Genomic DNA, 23,100 nt, shown 5'->3' on the forward strand with positions numbered 1-23,100 from the left:
ATAATATCTTATGAAAAGGTTTTTTAAATTTTTTATAGCTACAAACTTATTTTTATATGTATTTGTGGATTATTGATAAATTTATAATCTAGCCAATAAGTTAAATGTAAAATATTTTTAACTTATTGAATATTCTTTATGAAACATAAATATATTAGAATTTATAGGATTATCCATTTTTAATTGATATTATTCTTTAAATTTTTTTATTCTTAAATCATCTCTTTAATTTGTACTTAGTAATATTAGAAATTATTTTTTTATTGTATTATTATGAAAAAGCTTATTAAAATTAAGAGTTCAATTGTACAAATGTAAAAACAAATGAAGGAGTTTTTACATCAAAGACATGAATTCCAAAAACCAAAAGATCAATACATTCTTATATCACTTGAAAAGACTAGATAACAACTCAAAGGTAGTATAATATTAAAATAAAATAACTATTGTTAAAGACATGAAAATTAAAGTCTCTTGAAATAAGTCTAAGAATAAGAAATGCATTGATAAGAGTGAAGAAGGCTTCACTCTTACTTCTATAAATACTATCTAACTTAGAACTATGTGGCAATATTCTACAAGACCTCCAACACGTGTCCAAATTACAAAATATATATCTTAACTTACAAGACAAGTTTTTTATATATATGCTACATGGTTGGCTTGTGCCAAAAGCTATCAAGAGGTGGGACACACGATTAACTTGTTAGCTAAGTTTTTAATCTATTAATTAACTACAAATACCTCAAAGATTAAATCCACATCTATAATACTTTATCATAAGATATTATCAATTTTATTTATATTTATATTTACTTTAAATTAAATATATGTATTTATGACATCATGTTTGTAATTATTTAATTGAATTTATAATAATAAAACTCAATAAGTTTGGTAAGAAATAAAGGTGTAGATATAATGGAATCAACTTTAGCATCTACACCAAATATTATTACTTCTCTTATATTGAAATATTCTTAAAGCATTACAAAATCCGAAGATCTTAATCTAATTGGATTTCAATAATCTTTGATTCAATACTTCATCAAGTACAAATTTATAAAAAAACTAAAAACAAGTAGATTCACAAGTTTATATATTTTTACTTTTAAACATACTTAAATGGTTACAATAGTCTCAAAATTATGAATTATTTTTTATTTCTTAGAATCAAAAACCACTCAAAACACCTATTCTTAAAAAAATCTCTTTATAATTTAATATTAATCCAAATCACTTAATATCAATATTTAATCAACTTATAGCAAATTTTCTCTCTACTAAAGTAACTCTAAAATTTCTATATGTGTGTGATTGTGTACTTCAAGATTTGATTTGAATCCTTATTCACAATTAGTTCTTTCCAAGTATCAAATTTTGGCTTTTTGATTTGAAGACTTAAACTACTGGGATCTTCCACTAATTATAAAAGTCTATTAGTTAAAAAATGGAGGAAGCGGCTTATTCATAAGAATTACAAAAATGTAGATATCTAATTAGATAAAGATACTTCTTAATTTAATTATAAAGACCACATCTAATAAAAATAAGATTTAATATCTTTTATATATACTTATTTATATTATATGTATTGAATTAAGGATTTACTTACTCAAAGAAAAAAATAAGAATGGATTATAAGAAAAAAATTGCTTGCCAAATCAAAAACATTGATCAACTAGAAGAAAAAGACAATAACAAGCAATTTAAAGATAACAATGGTTTGAAGACAAGACATATCCTAAAAGCAATAAAATCTCCAAAGTTGGCAAAAGACAAGGTTATTTATCTACTTGGATTAAGAAAAATAAATAAATAAATAAATAAATAAGATAAGAAGATTGCTCAAAGTAAGTGTAGCCATTAAAGTAAAGAGGTTAATTAAGACCAGATGAAGAATCACTTGAATAATAAGAAATATTAAATTTGTAAGAATCAATTTAATTTTTTCTTTTGTGATAGATGTTGATAAATAGAGGGCTTTAGATACAATATTCTTTAATTATAATAGACTTTACATGATAGTAATATAATTGATTGTACTTATGAGAACTTCCAAAGATCAAAATATAATTCTTAGATCAATTAAAAAAACAAAGTACATGTAAAATGGCTAAAGCCTTTGTACATGAATAGAATACAAAACTTTTTAAACTTTGAAAAGAATTCAAAGAAATCTAAGGCAGTCTTAAGAAGGCCAAGAAAAAATCCCAGTAAGTCAATGACAAAAATTGGCACGCCAAGAAAGAGGTTTGGCAAGTAAGGGAGAAAGTATAAAAGACTAATTAATAAGCATATATCAATGCCCTACTTGCAACCAAGTTTGTTGTCTAAGTTGAAGAATCCAAGGCTTTTTGTACCACCAATTCAAAACTACTTAATAAGATAAAATTATAGAATTAAAAAATGGACTAGCAAAAGCCTACATTAGTGAATTGCATGATGAAGACAATGACCAATTTCATGAGTTGGATGACAAAAGCATAAGTTGGTATAAAAAACTAATTTAAAAATCTACAAAGGTTGTTTCCATAACTTCTTGATTTGTGAAGGAAAACTTACAAATCAAATAAAAACAACCTTGATTATTATTGTCAAAAGAAATCACCTTTGAGCCTAAATAAAATTTAGACATTGAGTAGCAAAAAGAAGTAGTATTAGATATAGAAAGGAAAAAAGAAGAAAAAACTTCCACCTCATTATTCAATAATGATCTTCTAATATTTATAATAGTATTAGTGTAATAAGATATCAATAATATACCACCAATAAAAGTCCTTATTCCAATCAAGACCAAGATGTCTATGAAGTCTTAGTCTCTTTACAAAAAGATGTATTAAGATTCATGGGTAGGATAGTTAAAAGACTTGTGTGATTTTGAAACTACGAAGTTGAATACTTCTTAGCATAGCCTTTCATAATTGTAGAAGTAAAAATAAATTAAGAAATAAGAAAATTTTACAAAAAATACTAAATTCAAGTTTTGAAATTAAAAACTTTAAATAATTTTAGATATTAATGTAGTATTTAAGTTAAGGAGTCAGCTATAAGTTAAGTCTTTATATTCTTTATGAGCTCTTACTTATGATCCCTCAAGAATTTGTGAATTTAGAAGAAAAAAACAGTATATAATTATTGAGGTTTTTGACCTTAATGTAGTTGAGATTTATAGATATAATATATCAAAACTTTGATGCATGAGTGTCAAATTTATATTCAATGAATGTCATTAAAATATAATAAAATAATCTATTAGTTGAATATCATTTTAATTTGTTTAAAAAAATAAACATACAAACAAACAAAAAATTGTGAATTTATCTAACAAGCTAAAGTATTCTTATAATTTTGTTTATTAATCTTATTTGATAAAATTACTTGAGTGAAACTAAATATTTTGTATTTGGTTTGAAAAATAATATAAAATATTTTTTTAATAAATTATAAAATATTATTACTTCAAAACAATAATTATAAAAGAAATTAAGTATAAAAAATTAATTACTTTAAATATAATCAAAGTGGTGATTTAAGAAAAATCTTTTATATTAAATTAAGATATCGAAATAATTTAAATAAATAAAATATATATATATATATATATATATATATATAGTATTAAGAAATTTTAATAAAAATATATCTAACTTTGTTAATATTATTAATTTTGAAAAAAATAAAGATAATATTTAAACAAGCTATTTATATATTATGATAAGTTATAACATAGTATAGAATATTATTGTAATATTATAAAGTTTAAGACCTAAGATGATATTTTAAATATTAATATTTATTTTTTAAAAAATATTATCAAATTATACTAGAAATTACGTAATAAAATAATATTAATTATATAATAAATTTAAATTTTATATTAGCTTCTATAGTCTAATATCTTTTTAAAGTGATTTTATGCATAAAAAAATATATAAAAATATATATACAAAAGACATAAATAATTATTGAATTTATAATATTCTTTATTTTAAATTTTTTTACTAAATAATAAAAATAAACTAATTAAAAAGATATTTTTCAACAAAGATGTAATTTATTGATATATAACATCTATTGTTAGAAAAATCAAGGCATCAATATGAAATTTTAATGAGATTACAAAAAATCAGTAACTCCTTATTATCCAAATTTTATATTTAAAGTAATCTTAATTCTTATAATTGAATAAATTATATATATATATATATATATATATATATATATAATTATCAATTTTCAAGGACAAAAATTTATAAGGTGTTTATAAATAAGATGGTAAAAAGAAAAGAAAAAATATATAAAGTCAAGAAAAAACTAAAATCGCTATTGCTAATAACAAAAAAACTAGAGATTCTTGAAATGGACTAAAAGTAAGAAAAATATTGTTAAGAGTAAAGAAGGCCTCACTATTACTTGTATATATTATCTAATTAAGGAGTTAGGTGGCAAAGACCTATGTGCTACATGACACCTATTAAACTTGTAGGATAAGTTTCTAACATGTCCGCCATGTGGCCAACATATGCAACAAATGTTGAACTTGTTGGTCATGTTTTCAACCTACCAATCATCTACATACATATATAAAATTAAATCCCTTTATGTAAAGTATCTAAAAAGCTTTGTAACAAGATATTAATAATTTAATCTATTTTTATTTATTTCTATCTAATTCATTTATCCAAGTAAATATATTATCAATTATAGATGTTCATAACATCAATTTGATTATAGTTTATTTTTTTATTCATTAATATAAAAGTATTATAAACATTAGGAGTTTTAGATGTCATGCCAAAATCTCCAACTTAAGAAAGAAAATTGACCCAGAATAGATTATTTCATGCATGTCCATTGTGCAAAATTTGATGTAGCTGGTAGACTATGCAAAATCCCATGGCCAAAGCTACACCACATTCAATCAAAGGAGGATAGGGAGTTGGAAGATGAAGGTTTTGAATCACAAGCAGCAGCCCATGGTTGACATTAGGCCCATTGGATGAGATGAGTGGAGCTCATGAATCTCCCCCATTCATTCCATTCCAAGTTTGTTTGTGCCACCCAGTGGAGGAAACGAAGAAACAGATGGAGGAAGTGTGATGGAATTCCACACCACAAGAGCAACTCTTGAGGTAGAACAATGGGGAGGAGGGACATGGGGCCGAAATCAATACAATCACTATTACTTGTATATATATAGTCAACAGGAGTAGAGTCTACCAACACTAATGGCTCATGGCATCCTAGTTGCTCTTAGATCTCTCGCTCTCTCTCTCTTTTGTTTCCATGCTCGTCCTTCCTTCCTACACATCTTTCCCGACAGTCCCCCACCTGTTCTGGGATTTGTGGGTGCTTCCCCGTGCATTGGACCAGCTAATGGTGTGTGGGAGCTTGCCTTGACCTTCATTTTAGGGTTTTTGAGGATAATCGAATGAGAAGGAGATTTTCAGCTCCATCTAGGTGGTATGAGGCATTAGTGATTTCTGATGATGCCTTGAATCTGTCCTGGGGTTTGTGGAGTCTGTAACTCTCATTGCGCAAGGTTTTCCAGCACACTTATTGATTTCGGAAAGATTTCATGCACTCTTACGTTACAGAGCCGGTCGTACCTTCGTCGCAGCAGTTCCAGAAACTTCAGCCTTGCCCTCAATTCTCGATTTTTAAATGGCAAGCTGAACATCTGGATGCTCGTTCGGTAGGGAGCGTGGGAATTGCTAGCTCGACTGCTAAACGCAATGTCAAGTCAGCAGAAAGGAGCAGTGGCACCTATAGCATTCGCTGCATGGGATCTAGCAAAGACGGGGTATTCCTCGGTAGCAGTCTCGAGGGTTTTAAACATCGCAATCCGTCCTCACGTTTCCAAACATGACTGTTCTGCAGTTAAAATGTCCTCTCCAAAGTTGACTTTGGAAGCTTTCTTTTATTTATCACTGAACCTACGTGTGGCTCCGACCATAACAGTGTCTCGCTGGGACGACAGAAAGGTTGCAGACCGACCAGCGATGCTCAGTGCAATCACAGCATTCAGATGACATCCACCATGGTATTTGCGAGAGGGTCGAGCAATAGTAAGACCCTCAACTTTCAAGAAAACGTAGGCGGTCCCGAACCTGCTTCGAAGCCGGCAGTTTTGTCAGGAACACAGGATTCCTAAGGTGTAAGAAGTTGTGTTGTTGTCGAAACTGTCAGAATGCCTAGTTCAATTACATTCATGTGCCCATGAATATCTAAATGTTTTGTTAGGATGATGGGTTAATCTCACTTGTACGCTCTTTGGTTACGTTCCTTCGAAATTAGTGTTGGTAGACTCTACTCCTGTTGACTTTTGTACCTCCAAAAAATGTGTACGTTGACCAATCTCAACCTGGTGCGGGGGGCTCGTCATTTTTTATGGACCTTTCGTAGGCAGACTTGAAGTTGGTGTCTGTGAAGTAACAATAGGGTTAATATAGTTCAGGCAATCATCGACTTGAGAGGAATGAGACTTAAGAACAAGGGACACATGAAAAAGATGCTTCAGTCTTAGAGTTGGCTGGTGCATCAGTCCGAGCTTGCAGGCTCTGTGGGAGTCCAGGAGAAAATAAAGATGACACTTCTTCGGAGGTTGCAGTCATTCCTCAATCATCTATTGAACCCGATAAGCAATTTTATTTGAGCAACCTTCCCAATACTTCTTCCAAGTAATAACAGTAGATATCCCAATTACTCTGTGGCTACGCTGGTGACTCACTCAGTCACTTCTTCCCATGTTCCTTGAGTGAATCTCCTCTGTGCCTATCGTCCGCCAACCGTGTCAAAAGGTGGTTCTGACTTGGTTCAGACTTGGTTGAATGACTGGAGAGTGGTCTGAAATCTGAGTACAGGATTATCCATAGTAATCCGACTTCATTTATGTCTGCAGGAATGCTTACTAATATCCCAGATGGGAAAGTGGCTGCGTTTGTTCTCTGACTGAACGACACGCGTGTTAGTAAAACTTTGCTTCGTTTTTGCCCAACCAATCGCAATGTAACACTTCAAACGTAGAAGGCGAGGTGGCCAGATAACGACGCCAGATTGTGCCAAAGTTTCGAACAAAATTCTTGAGCAGACTCCATCAAATGTTAACAATCCTGTGAGATGAGATCATCACACGAGGTCACACTCCCATAGGAGCTACTCACAGCCTCTTAGACCAAAGATTCATCTGGAACCTTCTTCTCGGGGTCGTTCACAGCTACAGTAGACGATGCACTTTTGCATGGGTACAAACCATGCTTGAGGGATCCTCCCGTCAGTTCAGAACAAATCCGGTCCATCGGAAAGCTGGAGGTTTTGTGGGAACTTTCGCTGTGAACACTACCCAATCACCAACCCACTCGAAAGAAATCAGAAACCATACAGAGAAAGCAGCCAGCGGAGTTTATTCAGGAGGCAAGTTGGAAATTTTCATCTAGGAACTGGGAACTTGGGATGGAAAGTGAGCCTGTGGGCTTTAGAGGCCCACCACAATTGCTAAGAATAGTCTACCGCTGGAACGCCCCTGACGTTGCTGCGGTCAACATATATGCGCGGTTCTTCGTGCTGTGCTTCCTTAGCGGTAGAAAATACAGGACGGCTTCATTGGTTTGGACCCATTGTTCAGCTCTCGTGTTTCCCAAATTTTTTATTTTTATTTATCCATAATTGTGTCCTTTCTATGTTCCTATTTTCTCTCTGTCTTGGCACCCGGTGGTGGAAGCAGAAGGAAATTTGCGCAGCAAGGTCTTGGGTGTGGAGTTCAGATGTTCACCCTTGATCTTGCAGACTTGGAGTGAAATGTTTGAGCGGCCGAGCTGTACTGCGTTGCAATAAGGTACTGCATGGTCGAAGTTGTAGTTTGTACTTTGCCAAGAAGCTCGAAGTTCGGAGATTGGGTTTGAAATCCGATGCGATCTAACGCGACGAGCAAATTTACATTTGCAAGGGTATCATCGAAGGATATTGATTCACTACGTTAAATAGAATTTGGTCTTGTTTGTCGCAACGCAATTGTGAACCATTAGCGTCATCACCAATTTAATCAATTTTCGATTGATTTATTATCGATTGATTCTTCAGGCGGACACCATTCTGCGCCTTGTTTTCTCGAAGGAGAAGAGGAAATAAATTTCTCTGTTTTTGCTGTGATCTGGCTAATCCTTCCTGGGAGTCTGTTCAAGGTGGGAGTCGAATCCAGCATACGAGCGTTGCAGATCGATAATAGTATTGGGCATCTGAAATTGCCTTCCATTCTGGTGCCCATAAAAGCAGAGGAACGTTTCTTGAAATTGAGACAGATGAGTTGTCGGTGAGTTTCTCTGCTTTTGTAGACCTGTCGATTCTTTCTCAAAGGCATCTTTGGTAGAATTGTTGTACTATTTTCCTTTGAATCCAACTGCCAAATTTATCCCCGTCTGAGAATTATTAGACGAGATCCTTGACTGTTGATTTAACACTTTAGTACTTCTAAAGTACTGGTGGCATTTAATTATTCTGTTTCATTTATGTGATGAGCTTCTCGTTACATGTTACTCAAACCCTCCTATTGTGAAGGCATTATGAAATGGTATTTGTCGAAGTGAAGACCTACTTTGTTTATTATGCAAAAGCCACCGGACTTTGGTTATTGGATTTTAGGACGTTTATTGGCAAGCTTGATCCTAAGACCGATCGTTCGACAAGTTTGTAGTCTTTTGATGTGGAGATGAATGTGGACGCAGTCTTTCCATAGATGAGCGTGTTCGCCAGGTTCATAATGTTTTCAAATGTTTACCATATTTCCATTTAGGTGAGTCTTGGGAAATCCAGTTACCTAGCCGGAGAGGTGGAATAAATGCCAGTAGAGCTATGATATAGAGTTTCTTCTTGGGCTTGTAGGTAGAGGATGACGCTGTCGGGGACAAACGTGGAGCTGATGGAGAGAGTCAGTTTTGAAGCGAGTCGTAACTTGGACAGTGACGAAGATGAGCTCTTCAATGATGGAGGGGGGAACGGAAATCAGGTCTTTGCGCTACCTCCTCCCATTCAAGGCAAACATCAACTACAAGCAATGTTGCGGCGACAGTGGTTGTTCAAGGTAATGACCTTTTAGCTTTATATAAGATCATAACCACATGTCTTGAAATACGAGAGCGATTCAAATACTCAAGAATCTGTTCGTGTACTTAAGACTAAAACACATTGATGCAGATAGTTCAGTATGATGAGTTTTTGGATCACAGTTTAGTATGCGTCGCTGGGGTGCGTCAGTGCATGCTTCATCTGGAGAGTATTTGATTTGATTTACATGTTTAGTGATACAGAAATTAATATTGTTTGGGACTTCTTGACGGGTACAGAAACGAGGTTGGGGTCAGACCCTGATGGAGCTCATCAGTCCTCTATTAATGATGTCTCTTGTAGTCTGGGGATGGTGGAGGAGCACTGAAGTACATTATGGTCTTGAATTCCCTGTGAATTCTACTATTCCATTATTCAAAGCACTGAAGAATGAGTATGGTACTGCACAGAGCTTATTACAGATCTGTCCACCAGACAGGCTCCTTGCCCAGGTAAGTCTTAACTCCGTTTGAAAGTGTCTGAATTTTTGGCCCTGGAATCATACTTCGAAATACGAAAACTTTTTAGGTTTTTCGAGATTTCTCAATGTCGCATGTCTGAGTGCTGGGTTCGGTTTTTCAGAATATTTCCCCTGAGGAGTTGGCCTTGCTTTCAACCTTGATAAGAGAGGATGTATTGAGGGGCCTGGATGGATTACAAGCGCTCAACTCCACTGCAAACATGACTTTAGGTGACGCATTAATTAACGGGCAACGTTTGATAGGAAGCATTCCAATGTCTCCTGCTCTCCTTTCTCTAGCAATGAAATGTATTGGCTCCGAGTCACAACTGGCAACAGCTTTTGATGCCTTCAATGAGTATCATGGCTCCCTTCCAATACCGTCATTGGATGCATTCGTTGGACTTGGCAAGCTTATACGACAAGCAATTGGTATTTGTTTTCTTTGATTTTTTTTCTGCACTTCTTTTACGCTGGCTGTCAACTCAATTCAAAATCTGCCGAAGACTGTTGAATCAAGTGGAGCTTATTTTTTGTGCTGCACGCCAGTTTGCGTACTTCATTTGTGTTCCTCTTGGTGTGTCGGAAAATATAATTTTCACGTAAATATCGAGCTCAATTCAGCACTAAAAATCGCTGCTTGGTTGTATGCTGAAGCTCGAACTGGCCAGCCTGATGGAATTGATCGATTCCAAAATATGTTCAGTTGGTTGGTATGGATCAGTACCCGTTTCTCTACATTTATTGTTCTCCCAGTATCTTCTAGAAATGAAGAGTGATATTCCCGAGCAATTTCTAAACATATTCTGTGTGATATCTTCTGGAGAGGACCAGGATTTACTGTCAAAATTCAAAACTTGTGCTTGTGTTGATAGGATTATGTGTTCCATGCAGCTGGGAAATCTTCTTACACAAGGTCGTATCACCTTTGCACCAAATACAACAGAGGTTTCGGGCCTTGTAACTCACCTGCTGACTGAAAGTGAGGTAAATCACTTTAAACCCGCTCGATGTCTCCTTACATTTTCATGTTTTATTAATTTCACTTCATTTAATCTTCATGCTCTTTTTTATAATGAAAGTAGTTTTGATATTCTTCCATTTCATGTGATTCTTTAAGCCTGTGTAGGGGTCTGGGTACAATGTGTGCCCAGTTTTTTTGATTATGAAGCAATTGATACATTTAGGATCTTATTGATTTTGCACGAGACTTAGAATGCACATTACCCCTGTAGGAATCACCTCGCTATTCATGAACCATTTGTAGGAAGAGCTTTGGTCAGTAGACCTAATTCAAGTATATGTTTTATTTCATCATTTGTAAACCTTAGCTTTATACGTTTTTTCGCAGTTATTCAAAGAGGTCTACGGAGGAACATTTTCAAGTGAAAAGGTGAAGCCGCTATCGGTTTTGATTTCAGTTTTATCCCTGTTTTCAGATATCTCGTGTCGGTTTTTGTCTGAACTGTATTGACACAAGGACTTCATTGGGCTGTTCAGGATGCTGTGGATTCGGCTCTAAGTAACGTAGAGAATGACAAACCTATATGGGCCATTGTGGTTGTCAACAATTTAGATCCTGCCGGTGGGAATGTAAATTATAAGATTCGAATGAACTTCACTACAGTGCCCCGCACTGCGAAAGCCGTGTATAAACGGCGCACAGATCTTCAATCGTACTACAAGCGTTATTACACTTCTGGTTTTCTGAGCTTGCAGGTTTGCTCTTCTCCTCATCATTTTCAGTCACGTTGTGGAGGACTTTATTTTAGATTTTTTATCTGGTATTCGTGTCCTGTTTTATGGCACGTATGATCCCTATTACGAAATCTCCTGGGATAATATGTCGATTACGTGTGATGCTTGTGCAGGACGCTGTGAATTCTTATGTTTTTAAACTTGCTCCAAATCGATCTGAGGTAGACATTTTATCTAAAAAGATCATGTGGGGAGCTCCATTTCCAGTGGCTGCACACTCTAGGAACAGATTTTACAAAGCAGTGAGTTGTTCAAATCTTACTTCCCGAATGTGTTCCTCGAGATATTATTTCATCACTGACGACTCTTGCAAATGAATTGTGGACTTTATGGATGTTGAGCCTTTATTTCAGGTTTCTCTTAAGCAATAAACTAAGCCTCATGCTTTGCAGGTTGGACCGATGCTGGGCTTATTGATGTGTCTTACAACTTTATATCCTTTGGGCATGCTTGTAAAGGTCAGCTAGTTGTGAATCTTATCTTATAACATCCATAATATGCCATCTATTCATCATTGGCTGCCATCAATGGCAAATTGCGCATCTATTAAATTTTTGGGTATGAATTCTGAGAAGAATTAAATAAAGGTCTATCAATTGACTAGTTTATTTGTAACTCTTCAGGCTTTAGTTGAGGAAAAGGAGACGCGCGCAAAAGAGACGATGTACATAATGGGACTAAAATCTTGGGTGTTTTCAATCTCTTGGGCCACGACGTATTTGGTACTGTCGGTTTTATTCTTGGTCTCGTTCAATTTTTTGCATCAATGCTAATTGAGCGTGAAAGATGTAGTTATTGACTGTATGGAGTCTGTGTAAATCTTTTTACTCTGTTGATACAAGGTTAAGTGACATCATATCTAGTTTTTGAAAATTCGTGACTTCTTGGTTAATTGGTGATGGTAGACAGCCTCTTCGTGTCTTGTGAAGCTTGTCTTCGCCTTGAAACTCTGGTTATCAAATCATATGTATAGTTATGTAGTCATTGATATACTGGCTCAAATTGAACTTTTGAATAAATCCTTTTTCTGACGTTTGTTGATGTTCATGTGATTTTCAACCGATGTTCATTTGTCCGGCGACTCTCTATTATTTGTAATTAAATTTTCAAAGTTGTGTTACTCATGGAATTGTTCCTCATGCAGGTGGTCTTCTTATTGATATCGTTGTCCGTAACTTTATTGCTGTCACTGACTGTGTTTCCGAGAAGGTGAAATGAACTTCTTTTCTTTGGTTTTGGATTTAGGATTCGTAAGAGTTCTGTTGTTTAACTACATTGCCTCTTTTGAGATTCAGTTTTCAAGTATGATGCGTATAAATTAGTCGAAGTAGCTATCGAGGAAACTGACACTGTTGAGGAACTGTTTTCTTTTTCAGTGATCTAAGCTTATTGCTTCTTCTCTTTTTCCTGTTTACAACATCTCTTACATCTTTTGGTAAGCTACCCATGTATTTTCTTTAGCTCTGACCTGTTTAGATTTGTCTGCACAATGTCTGAATGTCTTTATGTCTTTTTTACCCACTTTGTTTTCTTTTTTCACGTAATCCAAACTACAGATTATGGTGTAGACCATCTGATGAGTTCCCAGAACAAGGAAACATGCATTTGACCATTTCTACTCATGAAATTCTCAAATCTTACAATATCTTCGATTTTTGTTTCATCCTAATAACTCTTTTTCTCTTAATGTTCTCAAGGTTTCAGGATCTTAAGGCAGACTGACCAGAAAGAGTTGTTGATTGACCTCTCTTTAAGTTTGCAGGTTTTTTTCTTTCCGTCTTCTTTTCGAAAGCAAAACTGGCGGCGATTGTTGCACCATTTGTCCATTTTGGTGCTATAATGCCACGCTACATATTTTTTCGTGCGAGCGATGGTCAAGCCATTTCTGGGAAATCGATAGCAGCATTGTTACCACCAACGGCTTTCACTTTTGGTACGTTTCGCAACATACTTAAGGAAGAACCATAATCACTCTCATTTTCAAGTTACGAACACATTTTGCTTAATATTTTACATACTTTTTTGTTCAGAGAAACATTAAGATAAATTGGGAGCAACTGAGTAATGAAGGGCATCTTGATTGACATGAAGGTCATATCAAACATGTCTGCGTCCCTATCATGCATGCCACCTCGAGTACTTTCACCATTTTTATTTTATTTTATTTTATTTTATTTTATTAATTTTATTTTATAATCCTGCTAATTACAAGTACTGCGTATCTATCATCATATTCTTGTGTGAAATGGGAGTTTTTGAGTAAAGATGGTTCTTTATCCATTGGATGTGTCCATGTATATCCTGTGTCACTTTTCGAGTGAATGACTTTCATTTAGAGAATCTAGCTGGAAACAATCGTCCAGCAACACTTGTGCAGGATTACTGAAATTCGGATGGATAGGAGATCATGACTTTGAAATTTGATGCAGGCGCGGATATGGTAGGCCACTACGAAGGTGCAAATTTTGGTATAACATGGGCAAACATTTTTGAGGATGAATTTTCTATGGCGTGGATTCTTGGGCTTCTGGTCATAGATACTTTCTTGTACGCTTTTTTAGCGTGGTATGCATCAGCAATCCTTCCATGCCTCTATGCGCCTTATTGAGATATTTTCAGATTATCTTGAAGTATTCAGCGCATCCGTACCTTCTCTTGCAATTTGGTCATGTTTCATTTGAATATTAGAGAACTGCACTTTTGACGTTCGTCTCACGATGTACGTATCTTTTTTTAACATATACGTCTCGTTGAAAGGTATGTGATTGCTTGGGAATGATTGGGAATGATTTTCACTTATCGAAGAACTTGTGCGTTGGGTCTTGGTTTTGAAATCAGGTATTTGGAGCAAGTTTTGCCTTCCGAGTATGGTTTCACAAAATCACCACTATTTCTTTTTTCACCTGCTTGGTGGCGTGGCAACCGCAGTGTTACCGAGACCAAGTATCAGGTGCTTTAATTCGATTCTTTGTACTGGTGCTGTCATGAGCAAGTCAGCATGTTTCGTTTCACCTCGTAAACGATGCGTTGCCCGAAGGAAATTTCGAATTATTTCTTTCCGTAATTGTAAGAGAACGATGAGAGTTTGTTACGTTATTAAGCATTCGAATGACCTCTTTCCTGTCTATTGTAGAAATTAACCAACATCCATGAAGAAGAAGGCGCAGAACCTGCTTATAATGAACCCTACAAAGCGAATGGTTCGCAACCAGCAGTAATGATTCGCAACTTGAAGAAAGTTTACCCGGGAGGTAAAATTGCGGTGGAGGACTTGACTCTAGAAGTTTATGAGGATCACATTACGGCTCTGCTAGGCCACAACGGGGCTGGAAAGAGTACTACTATATCTATGCTCACTGGTCTCATTAGGCCAAGTGGTGGAGATGCTCATATATGGGGCCATAGCATATGTGACAATATGAACGACGTCCGAAGGTATGAGAACACTCCGGCATGCGCATCATGTATTTTTCTTAGAATGAAAGCAATTTTGTTTGAGATGTGAGGACTTTGACCTTCTTGGTTAAACCTGTGGCACCTATAGGTGATGATTCATTTTCTGCTACCATGTCTGCATTTGAGAGCTTTGTTCACAATTTTGCTGCCTCCGATGAACTGCACGAATGTCAAAGGGTTTGGAGATTGTCATAGAGATGTATCTAAGGACGAGGATGTTGGTCTTGATTCCGGTCAAACAGGACTATTGGCGTGTGCCCTCAACAAAACGTGCTTTTTAATCACCTTACGGTGAAGGAACATCTAGAACTATTTGCCGCTCTTAAAGGCGTGCCGAAGCTCTATATTGATCATGATGTGCAAGATATGGTCTCAAGGCTTGGCTTATCTGATAAAACGAACACCCCTGCTTCTAGTCTATCTGGTGGCATGAAACGCAAGCTCCAGGTACAGTTTTAAAAATTCTCTGAATTATCGGTTGCGCAATATTCATTGGGAAGTATATCTTGACTTGTAAAACCTGTTGAGATGCTGAGTTTGGACGGAGGTCATTGCATAATATTAGGAATGTACTTGGATTGATTTTTTGTAGATTGGACTTGCGATGATGGGTAGATCAAGGGTGGTGTTTTTGGATGAACCCACTTCAGGACTAGACCCTCAGTCAAGGCGTGCAGTGTGGGAATTGCTGCGTACCTTTAAGTCAGGACGTGCAATCATACTCACAACCCATTACATGGATGAGGCTGATCTTCTATGTGACAGAATTGCCATCATGAGTGAGGGGCGACTTAAATGTTCCGGAAGCAGCCTTTTTCTAAAGGTTAGGGGTCTCTTTATCTCATTTGAATGATTGATGCAGATGACTGATTTTAAGTGGAAATTTTTTAAGATGTGATTAACTTCGTGAGGCTATGCAGGCAAAATTTGGAGTTGGGTACAACTTGAGCATGACTCGAAGCAGCGCTTCATGCAATGACACTGCAGTTACAGCGTTCGTGCACAAACACATCCCACAAGCTATCTTGTTGAGCTCAGCAGGAGGGGAGCTGGCTTTTCAATTACCTCTGAGCAACAAGGGTGCATTCGCTCAGTTCTTCGAGGAGCTCGAGCAGCGACAAGAGGAGTTGTATATTGGTGGTTATGGAATCTCAATGACGACTTTGGAGGAAGTATTTCTCCGGCTTGCGAATGACAGCGTTACAGCAGATGTGTCTAAGCCCTTGGAAAATCGTATCGATAGACCAGCCCAGATCGTGAATGAACCTATGGCAACGACCTATCAATCTCATAATGGAAACGCCATTGAAATAAGCAATTATGGAGAACATAACAAGCATCATGTGATGATTCCTGTTTCTAGTCAGAGAGTAATCAACAGAAACTCCCAAAGCAACAGCTTTCGTCGAGCATATAGTCAGATGGTTCTTAAACGCGTTTTGATTGCCAGACGTGATTGGAAGGTAACCTTTTTGATCCCTTGTCATATATCACGGTCTGATGTTTCCGAAGCATCATTTGTGTTGCAATCTATTAGATTTATGTCCCTATGGTTCATAGTGTTTTCTGGATATTTTTGTTGACTTAGTTTTGAAAAGATTTTGTAAAACTTTTGGTGATCTTTAGGAAACTGCCTTTCACTCTCCTAAGACATCAAAATTAAAGTTCTGAGTGATGTTTTAAGTAGGATGCAAAAACGTCAATTTATGTTAACTTTAGAATTCAGTTTATCTGAGGCTTTGACTATAACACATAGTTGCCGTTGACAATCAACATGTAACTCGATTTTTTAGTATAGCAATCCTTGGTCAGCTCTGACCAAGCTCAATTCTTCAACTCATTTTTGTCATGTCTTTGTCGTATTAATTATTCTATTGTTCTTTACCAGGGGCTGGCTAATTCTGTATTGCTTCCAGTTTTCGCCATTTCATTGGTGATGCTTATTTTGAAGCTCAATATTGATCCAGCTGGACCTTCACTAGAGCTAGATTTCCGAATGTTCCGATTTACTGGGCAAAGAACTATTATTCCTGTTGCAGGGGTTTCTTCCAGTGATATGTCAACGTTACTTGCAAATGATTACCTTGAATTCCAAGCTCGAGATAACTTGAACAACAGCATTGCATTGAGTGAGGATCTTCTACAGACATATTTGCACACTCCCCCCAGATACGGTAAGCGTCACGGTTGAACATATACGATGTGTTATGATGTAGTTATGTCTGAAGTAAATTGTGGGCTACATATTTCGAGCATGTAATGAGAAAATCACAATAATTGCTTACCAGGAATATATATTACATAAGACTCGGTAGGAAAAACTCCTTCTGTAAGCTGGGCATGGCGGTGGCTGTGGCTGAACTTGTCTTAACGATGACCTGCAGGAATGCCATCTACAATGTTCTTTGGGTGGTAATGTCTTTATCGAATGCACGCAACTTATTGGTGTATGGTTTATTCATGTCTTTGCAGGTGCTCTTGTGTTTAATGACACTCTCTGGCCCACGCTCAACATATCTAGCCTTCAAAGCTTGAACATGACACAATCTGAGGGGCTGTTTAATAGCTCCGGGTATGGCTTTGGAGTTACTTCGAACACAAGTACATACAGTAGGTTCTTAACCAATCTCTTTCAGTCACCGTCGGGGCAGGGGATCTTTTCTCCTGTTACGCTTCTGTTCAACACCAGTTCAGATCATTCACTACCAGCTTTGGTTCAAGAGCTTATGCAGACTAGGCTGAAGGCAAACTTAGTTAATTCTTCAGCTACAATGAAGGTTTCAAATCATCCTTTGCCTCTCACCAAGACTGAGTTTCTGGAGATCCAAACAGTATTGTCTGTTTTGGCGGCACTCTTCGTTCTTATTCCATTTTGCTACCTGGGTGCAAGCTACGCGGTTTTTGTTGTTCGGGAACGCGTCGTCAAGGCTAAACTTCTTCAGGTGTGTGAAAGCATTTCGACTTATCCCTGGCTATGGAGCTGTTGTTGAGGCCTTTAAGGTTCCTGATAATCTGTGCTCTGTCAGTTTGAAATAACCTCTTTTTCTTAGATTCCACATGAGTCACTACTATAATCCTTAACAAATCTCTTCCTCGCGCTTAACTGTAATTTTGGACAGATGGTGAGTGGAGCAAGCTGTGTGGCATATTGGACAGCAACCTACACTTGGGATTTGATTACATATGCAGCAACATTAGCTCTCACCATGCTCATATTTGAGCTGTATCAAGACAAGTCATTCGTGGGTTCATGGTCAAAAGCTGGAGCAACACTATCAGTCCTCATGTCATTTGGAGCATCCGTGATTCCACTTACATACTGTTATTCCTTTGGGTTTTTAAATCACGCCAATGCTCAGGTATTTTCCCGTTCTATTCTTGTAGTCAGTCATATTGTGTTGATACAATCAGTATTTAAAAAATACGTAAATTTCTAATCAGCAAGAATTATCTGCGACAGATATGTACATGTTCGATAAAACATGGAATTGGTCAATTCTTTTTTGATCTTGTTGAGGGTATATATTACTTTTTTTCATTTGAGGTGCAACAACTGCAGTATATGATTGAGTCCATTGTTATTTGTAGGTGGCAATTGCAGGCATTCATTTTCTGACGGGCTTCGGCATGCTTGTTGGAAGTTTAGTTATGGGCGAGATTGATGAAACCAAGGTAACTTGAAATTGGACAAAAAATCCCCTGCACTGTACTAGATATTTGTTTCTATGACGACACATGCAAGTTACTGATAAGCTGTATATCTCTGCATCAATTTCGAGCATTTTGGAGTTCCTACTATTATAGTGAATATTGGAGCATAATACCATTTTTAATAACTTGCTTATGATATTGAGGGGTCCAAAGTGATACATGGTATCTTTAATATCTTGATTTCTTTGATTTTGCTATGAATGTTTACTGAAAGCTTTACAGTGGAAGTAATTGAATTGAATGTTCATGTCTGTAGTCTAATTATTTTGAAATTTTGGAGCTTGTGCAAGACGCTGATGCCTTGGTTCATTTACAAATCAGGCATTGAATGAGAAGCTGGTGCACCTCTATCATCTTTTTCCTCCCTTCAATCTTGGCAGAAGTCTTGTACAACTGTCAGCACTGGATTTCAGGGACCAAGTGCTTGGAAAACCATCTGATCCATTCAAGTGGGATATTTTGGGCCGCCCTCTCACCTACATGATAGTAGAGATTTTTGGCTACATGGTGTTGACCATATTGATTGACAATGGCACGCTCCGTAGGTCGAGTGATCTTGTATGGGACTTCGTGTCTCAAGCCTCTCAAGAATCACGACTGGCCGATTCACTCTCAGGTATGATAAGTAAAGCATTTCAGTCCGTTCAGTGGCTCTTTCCCTGTCATTCCACCGTGAGCTTTTGGACCACACTAATTATTTCCTTGCCTCGTTTATCTACACATGATGATTTCTTAAAGGTATGTCTATATCTTCACAGATAAATTACCATTAAAAGAGGACGTTGATGTCTGTAACGAAAGGAAGCGTGTGGAAGGGGGTCAAGCTCGCAGTGATACAGTTGTTGTGCAAGGTCTCCGGAAAGTATATCCTGCTCGTGGTTTGGAAGTTGTCAAAGTTGCTGTTAGAGATTTATCACTTGGCATTCCTCCTCGTGAATGTTTCGGCTTTTTGTAAGCAACCAAAACCTTGTTATATCTGCCTAATTTTTTTACGCTCTGAAGAGTGCTTTCATTTTCCCTTTACTACTCTGGAACTTATAATGCGGATCTCTATATCCGATGTAAAGAAGTGTTGTGTCGCTTCTTTGTAACTTTGAGTGTCTTCTTCATGCCTCACATATCATGGTCATGTCATGCTTGGGTCTATACTGAGGTGCTAATGTGTGGCTTTGTCCAGAGGTGTAAATGGAGCTGGGAAAACTACTACACTGTCTATGCTGAGCGGTGATATAAGACCCACAGCTGGAGAGGCGTATATCAATGGACACTCGGTTTTGAAAGATTTAGCAGCAGCACAAAAACAGATTGGATACTGCCCTCAGTTTGATCCTCTACTTGATCTGATGACTGGTAGAGAACACCTCCACATGTACGCTAATCTTAAAGGTCTTCCTAAAGCAGATGTCAAAGAGGCAGTGAACGCTCTGATGGAAGCTGTAGGTCTACAGAAATATGTTGATCGGGTTGCAGGAGCGTACAGCGGCGGTAACAAGCGTAAACTAGCATTAGCAATCGCCCTTGTAAGAGTCAATTCCCTGTTCGACAATTTCTCGTGTTTACTTATCGTTTTTCGTATGATACTCAACATGCGTAGGACTGACGAGTCAATTCATGTGCCCATGGCAGGTCGGCAATCCTGCAGTGGTGTTTCTGGATGAGCCTAGTAGCGGAATGGACCCTGTGGCAAGGAGATCCATGTGGAATCTTATCACAGATGCAGTTCTTGAGCAGGATATGAGTGTGGTACTTACAACCCACAGTATGGAAGAGTGTGAAGCACTTTGCAGTCGCGTTGGGGTCATGGTGGCAGGAAGCCTCGTCTGCCTTGGTTCTATCCAACACATCAAATCTCGTTTTGGCTCAGGTACGTGTCTGCAACTTAACAACGGCCAAATTTAGGTCGTGTCAATTCGGCAACTTCTGCTAGTTCTTCAAGCACCAATGGCGTTTCAAATGGTTTTAGACAGTTGATTTATATGTTGTAATGGTTAAAACTTGGCAGGCTACACGGTGGAGCTGAGATGCGCTTGTGCAATCGCAGTGGAGGCTCTCCACCAGTTTATGTCACTATCGTTTCCAAGTTCGAGGTTGGAAGAAGAACATCTAACGAGAGTGAAGTACAGCATTCCTGTGAAGGACTTCACCTTATCACAGGTGTTTAGCACACTCGAAAGGGAGAAAGACAGGTTAGAGCTAGAGGATTACAGCGTGAGCCAAAGCACACTTGAGCAGGTATTCTTGAGTTTGGCAAATGGTCAACCGGAAGAAATAGAATGCTAATATCTTAGTGAAGATTCGTGGAGGCCTCAGATTTTGGACTCGTTGCCAATTTAGATACATTCATGTTCATCATTGTAACATTTCACATGATACCATACAGTCTCCCTTACATATGCATGCAGCATGGGCAAAGTTCTCATGTAGAATCTCTTCAATGTCTTAGAATTCGTGGAAGCTGCACAGTTCATGTTACTGAAGTAGCAGCTTCGCTTCCCGGGTCGACACTATTCTGATTATATACCACATTTCAATTTGAATGTGATTTCTAAATTTCCAACAATGCAATTTTCATGAATTTTTTCACAACCAATGCTATAAACAGTCAGACATCTCAGAGAAGAAGATTGTAGAAGTATTGTTAAACGAAAGTCGTTACAATGAATAGTACATGTGAAGTTCATGCACGCATGAACATTCATTCATTGGTTGTTTCTAATACTCACATAAAACTCCACCTGCATTAAATGATACACTTTGATACAGTATTCAGTGCTGAATGTTGACAAGTATCTAGAGGCAAGCGTGATAGTCTTATCGAGGGGGAGGCGGAGATAAGACATTTTTATGCGAGACGTCGAGAGGCAACTCAAGATTGAATACCATCGTGAAGATCCGATGCTACAAAAATTCACTTCAATCACACGTGAAAATCCGAACTAGCTTGCCTTCACTCGGCGTCCATGGCCAGGTCCCCTTGAGGAGCATCTAACTCTTTCTCAATTATATCTCGAATGTCCTTAGAAGATAACAACCCTTCTGTACGAATTGCAAGCTTCTCTGTGTCTTGGCTCACGAAAACCATTGTAGGCAGACCTCGAATCTGCGAAAGATTCCAACCAAACAATTTTGATTAAGACGGCATAATCGAGACAACACGTGTCAGCGACTATTGAACCAAACAGACTTCGTAAAACGGCAACAACGTCCAACGAAAACACAAAGGTGGGATTCAAGCATGACCACACCTTCATCTGATCAGCAAGTTCATGCTCTTCGTCAGTGTCGATTTTCAAAAAGCGCACCCTGTCACCGTATTCCATGGCAAGCTGCATTGCAAAACAATTCAGTTACGAATCCATTATCTCTTCATTCAAGCACACACGCAAACCCATTGGATGGTCCTTTGCACACATGGCCCTCAATATGCAGATGCATACCCAGTTCACCTCAGTAGACCCCAACACTAATCTGTACTACCTTCGGTATTAAGTGACTCCACTCATGCTGCTGGCTCGCGATGGCTATACCTGTTCCAATTGTTGAGCCAGTAAAGCGCACGGTCCACACCACGTCGCGTAAAAATCAACAACCATCGGTGAATCCCTCTCGTTAGCCAGGATGTCGTCTAATTCACGTGCGGTTACCTTTCTCTGCAATCAGAGAGACCCGCCCGACATCAACGCGTAGAGCGAAACAGCAAGCCCGCGGACCACACGAAGCACCCAGTCATAAAGGTTCAAGCACGCACGAGCATTTTTCAGACGACGACGAAGAGATGACGTACCACAAGGTGATCACCCTTAGCTCCAGAAGCAGCGCGAATGGAAAATCCAACGCCCAGATTCCTGTCATTGGGCTGAGTGGCACCGCGTACCCACAATCGGACGCCGAAAAAGCTCGAATTCTGGTCACTCGGGCTAACTTTGGAGAAAATTCCATGCCCAGCAGCGCGAGACGCAGTCACACGCTGCGAGAGGTAGGAAGTGGACGCGGATGTAAGGGACGACATCGACGCAGTTGCCGCCATGACGGCCTCCCTCGGGCAATTGTCCCGTCTCGATGGCTTCCTCAAACACGCGCACCTGTGCCTTTACCACTCGTTCTGTGCTTCGCTCGCTCGCTCGTTCTCGCAGCAGCAGCAGCAGCAAGTGGACCTCGGTGAGAGGCTCCCGCGAGACACAGAGACAGAGTTGGGGGGGGGGGGTTTGCGAGAAGCAAATCCGAAACCCTAATCCCCAGGCAGCACCGAGCGCGCTGCCCTGCGCTCTCGGATAAGGGGGATGTTTCGATTCAATTGCCCTCCTTCCGCCTCCTCTGCGCCCTCCGGTCCTTCCTCCTCTCCCGCCCTTCTGCTGGACGGCGTCCCCTCTGGGGTTGATACTCACCACCGCCTTCCATTGGTTCGGGTTTTTATGAGCTTATTATTTCGTATAATGAGTAAGCTATAAGTGTTGGTTCGGGTTTTTATGAGCTTATTATTTCGTATAATGAGTAAGCTATAAGTGTTGGTTCGGGTTTTTATGAGCTTATTATTTCGTATAATGAGTAAGCTATAAGTGTTGAGTAGAAGTTCCTATACGGAACTATCTTTTAGGCTTGGAAATTTGAGTTTG

The 23,100-nt window shown here is 37.9% G+C and overlaps 2 protein-coding genes across 2 annotated transcripts; one reads left to right on the forward strand and one right to left on the reverse strand.

The window, feature by feature from the left end:
• The first annotated feature begins 7,632 nt into the window (after nt 1-7,632).
• Nucleotides 7,633-20,878, forward strand: LOC112281724 (uncharacterized). Its single transcript, XM_024518562.3, has 30 exons — nt 7,633-7,837; nt 8,083-8,311; nt 8,881-9,079; nt 9,342-9,554; nt 9,685-9,994; nt 10,220-10,275; nt 10,457-10,549; nt 10,914-10,955; nt 11,063-11,281; nt 11,434-11,562; nt 11,713-11,778; nt 11,944-12,042; nt 12,465-12,529; nt 12,697-12,755; nt 13,083-13,253; nt 13,750-13,885; nt 14,159-14,270; nt 14,454-14,755; nt 15,019-15,223; nt 15,369-15,599; nt 15,697-16,239; nt 16,665-16,950; nt 17,249-17,718; nt 17,896-18,135; nt 18,365-18,448; nt 18,809-19,103; nt 19,246-19,438; nt 19,665-20,007; nt 20,114-20,351; nt 20,490-20,878. The coding sequence occupies exons 3-30, from the start codon at nt 8,888-8,890 to the stop codon at nt 20,765-20,767; spliced, it is 5,670 nt and encodes a 1,889-aa protein (XP_024374330.1). The 5' UTR covers nt 7,633-7,837; nt 8,083-8,311; nt 8,881-8,887; the 3' UTR covers nt 20,768-20,878.
• Nucleotides 20,879-21,120: 242 nt separating this feature from the next.
• LOC112281725 (thioredoxin-like protein CITRX, chloroplastic) lies at nt 21,121-22,662 on the reverse strand. Its single transcript, XM_024518563.3, has 4 exons — nt 22,272-22,662; nt 22,015-22,137; nt 21,733-21,813; nt 21,121-21,587 (listed from the first exon to the last, which is right to left on the reverse strand). Exons 1-4 carry the CDS (start codon nt 22,512-22,514, stop codon nt 21,435-21,437), a joined length of 600 nt encoding a protein of 199 aa, XP_024374331.1. The 5' UTR covers nt 22,515-22,662; the 3' UTR covers nt 21,121-21,434.
• Nucleotides 22,663-23,100: the final 438 nt, after the last annotated feature.

This window comes from Physcomitrium patens, chromosome 4 (assembly GCF_059467195.1).
Source record: "Physcomitrium patens ecotype Gransden chromosome 4, ASM5946719v1, whole genome shotgun sequence".
In the NCBI taxonomy this organism is placed as follows: Eukaryota; Viridiplantae; Streptophyta; class Bryopsida; order Funariales; family Funariaceae; genus Physcomitrium; species Physcomitrium patens.

Bases quoted from the DNA above. Each gene is read 5' to 3' on its own strand.
- LOC112281725 (XM_024518563.3), bottom strand. From the start codon at position 22,514: ATGGCGGCAACTGCGTCGATGTCGTCCCTTACATCCGCGTCCACTTCC. The intron at 21,814-22,014 runs GTATAGCCATCG...TTTGCAATGCAG, and splicing joins TGGCTCAACAATTGGAACAG to CTTGCCATGGAATACGGTGA. The intron at 21,588-21,732 runs GTGTGGTCATGC...AATCTTTCGCAG, and splicing joins AACTTGCTGATCAGATGAAG to ATTCGAGGTCTGCCTACAAT.
- LOC112281724 (XM_024518562.3), top strand. From the start codon at position 8,888: ATGACGCTGTCGGGGACAAACGTGGAGCTGATGGAGAGAGTCAGTTTT. The intron at 12,043-12,464 runs GTACTGTCGGTT...TTCCTCATGCAG, and splicing joins CTTGGGCCACGACGTATTTG to GTGGTCTTCTTATTGATATC. The intron at 13,886-14,158 runs GTATGCATCAGC...TTTTGAAATCAG, and splicing joins TTGTACGCTTTTTTAGCGTG to GTATTTGGAGCAAGTTTTGC.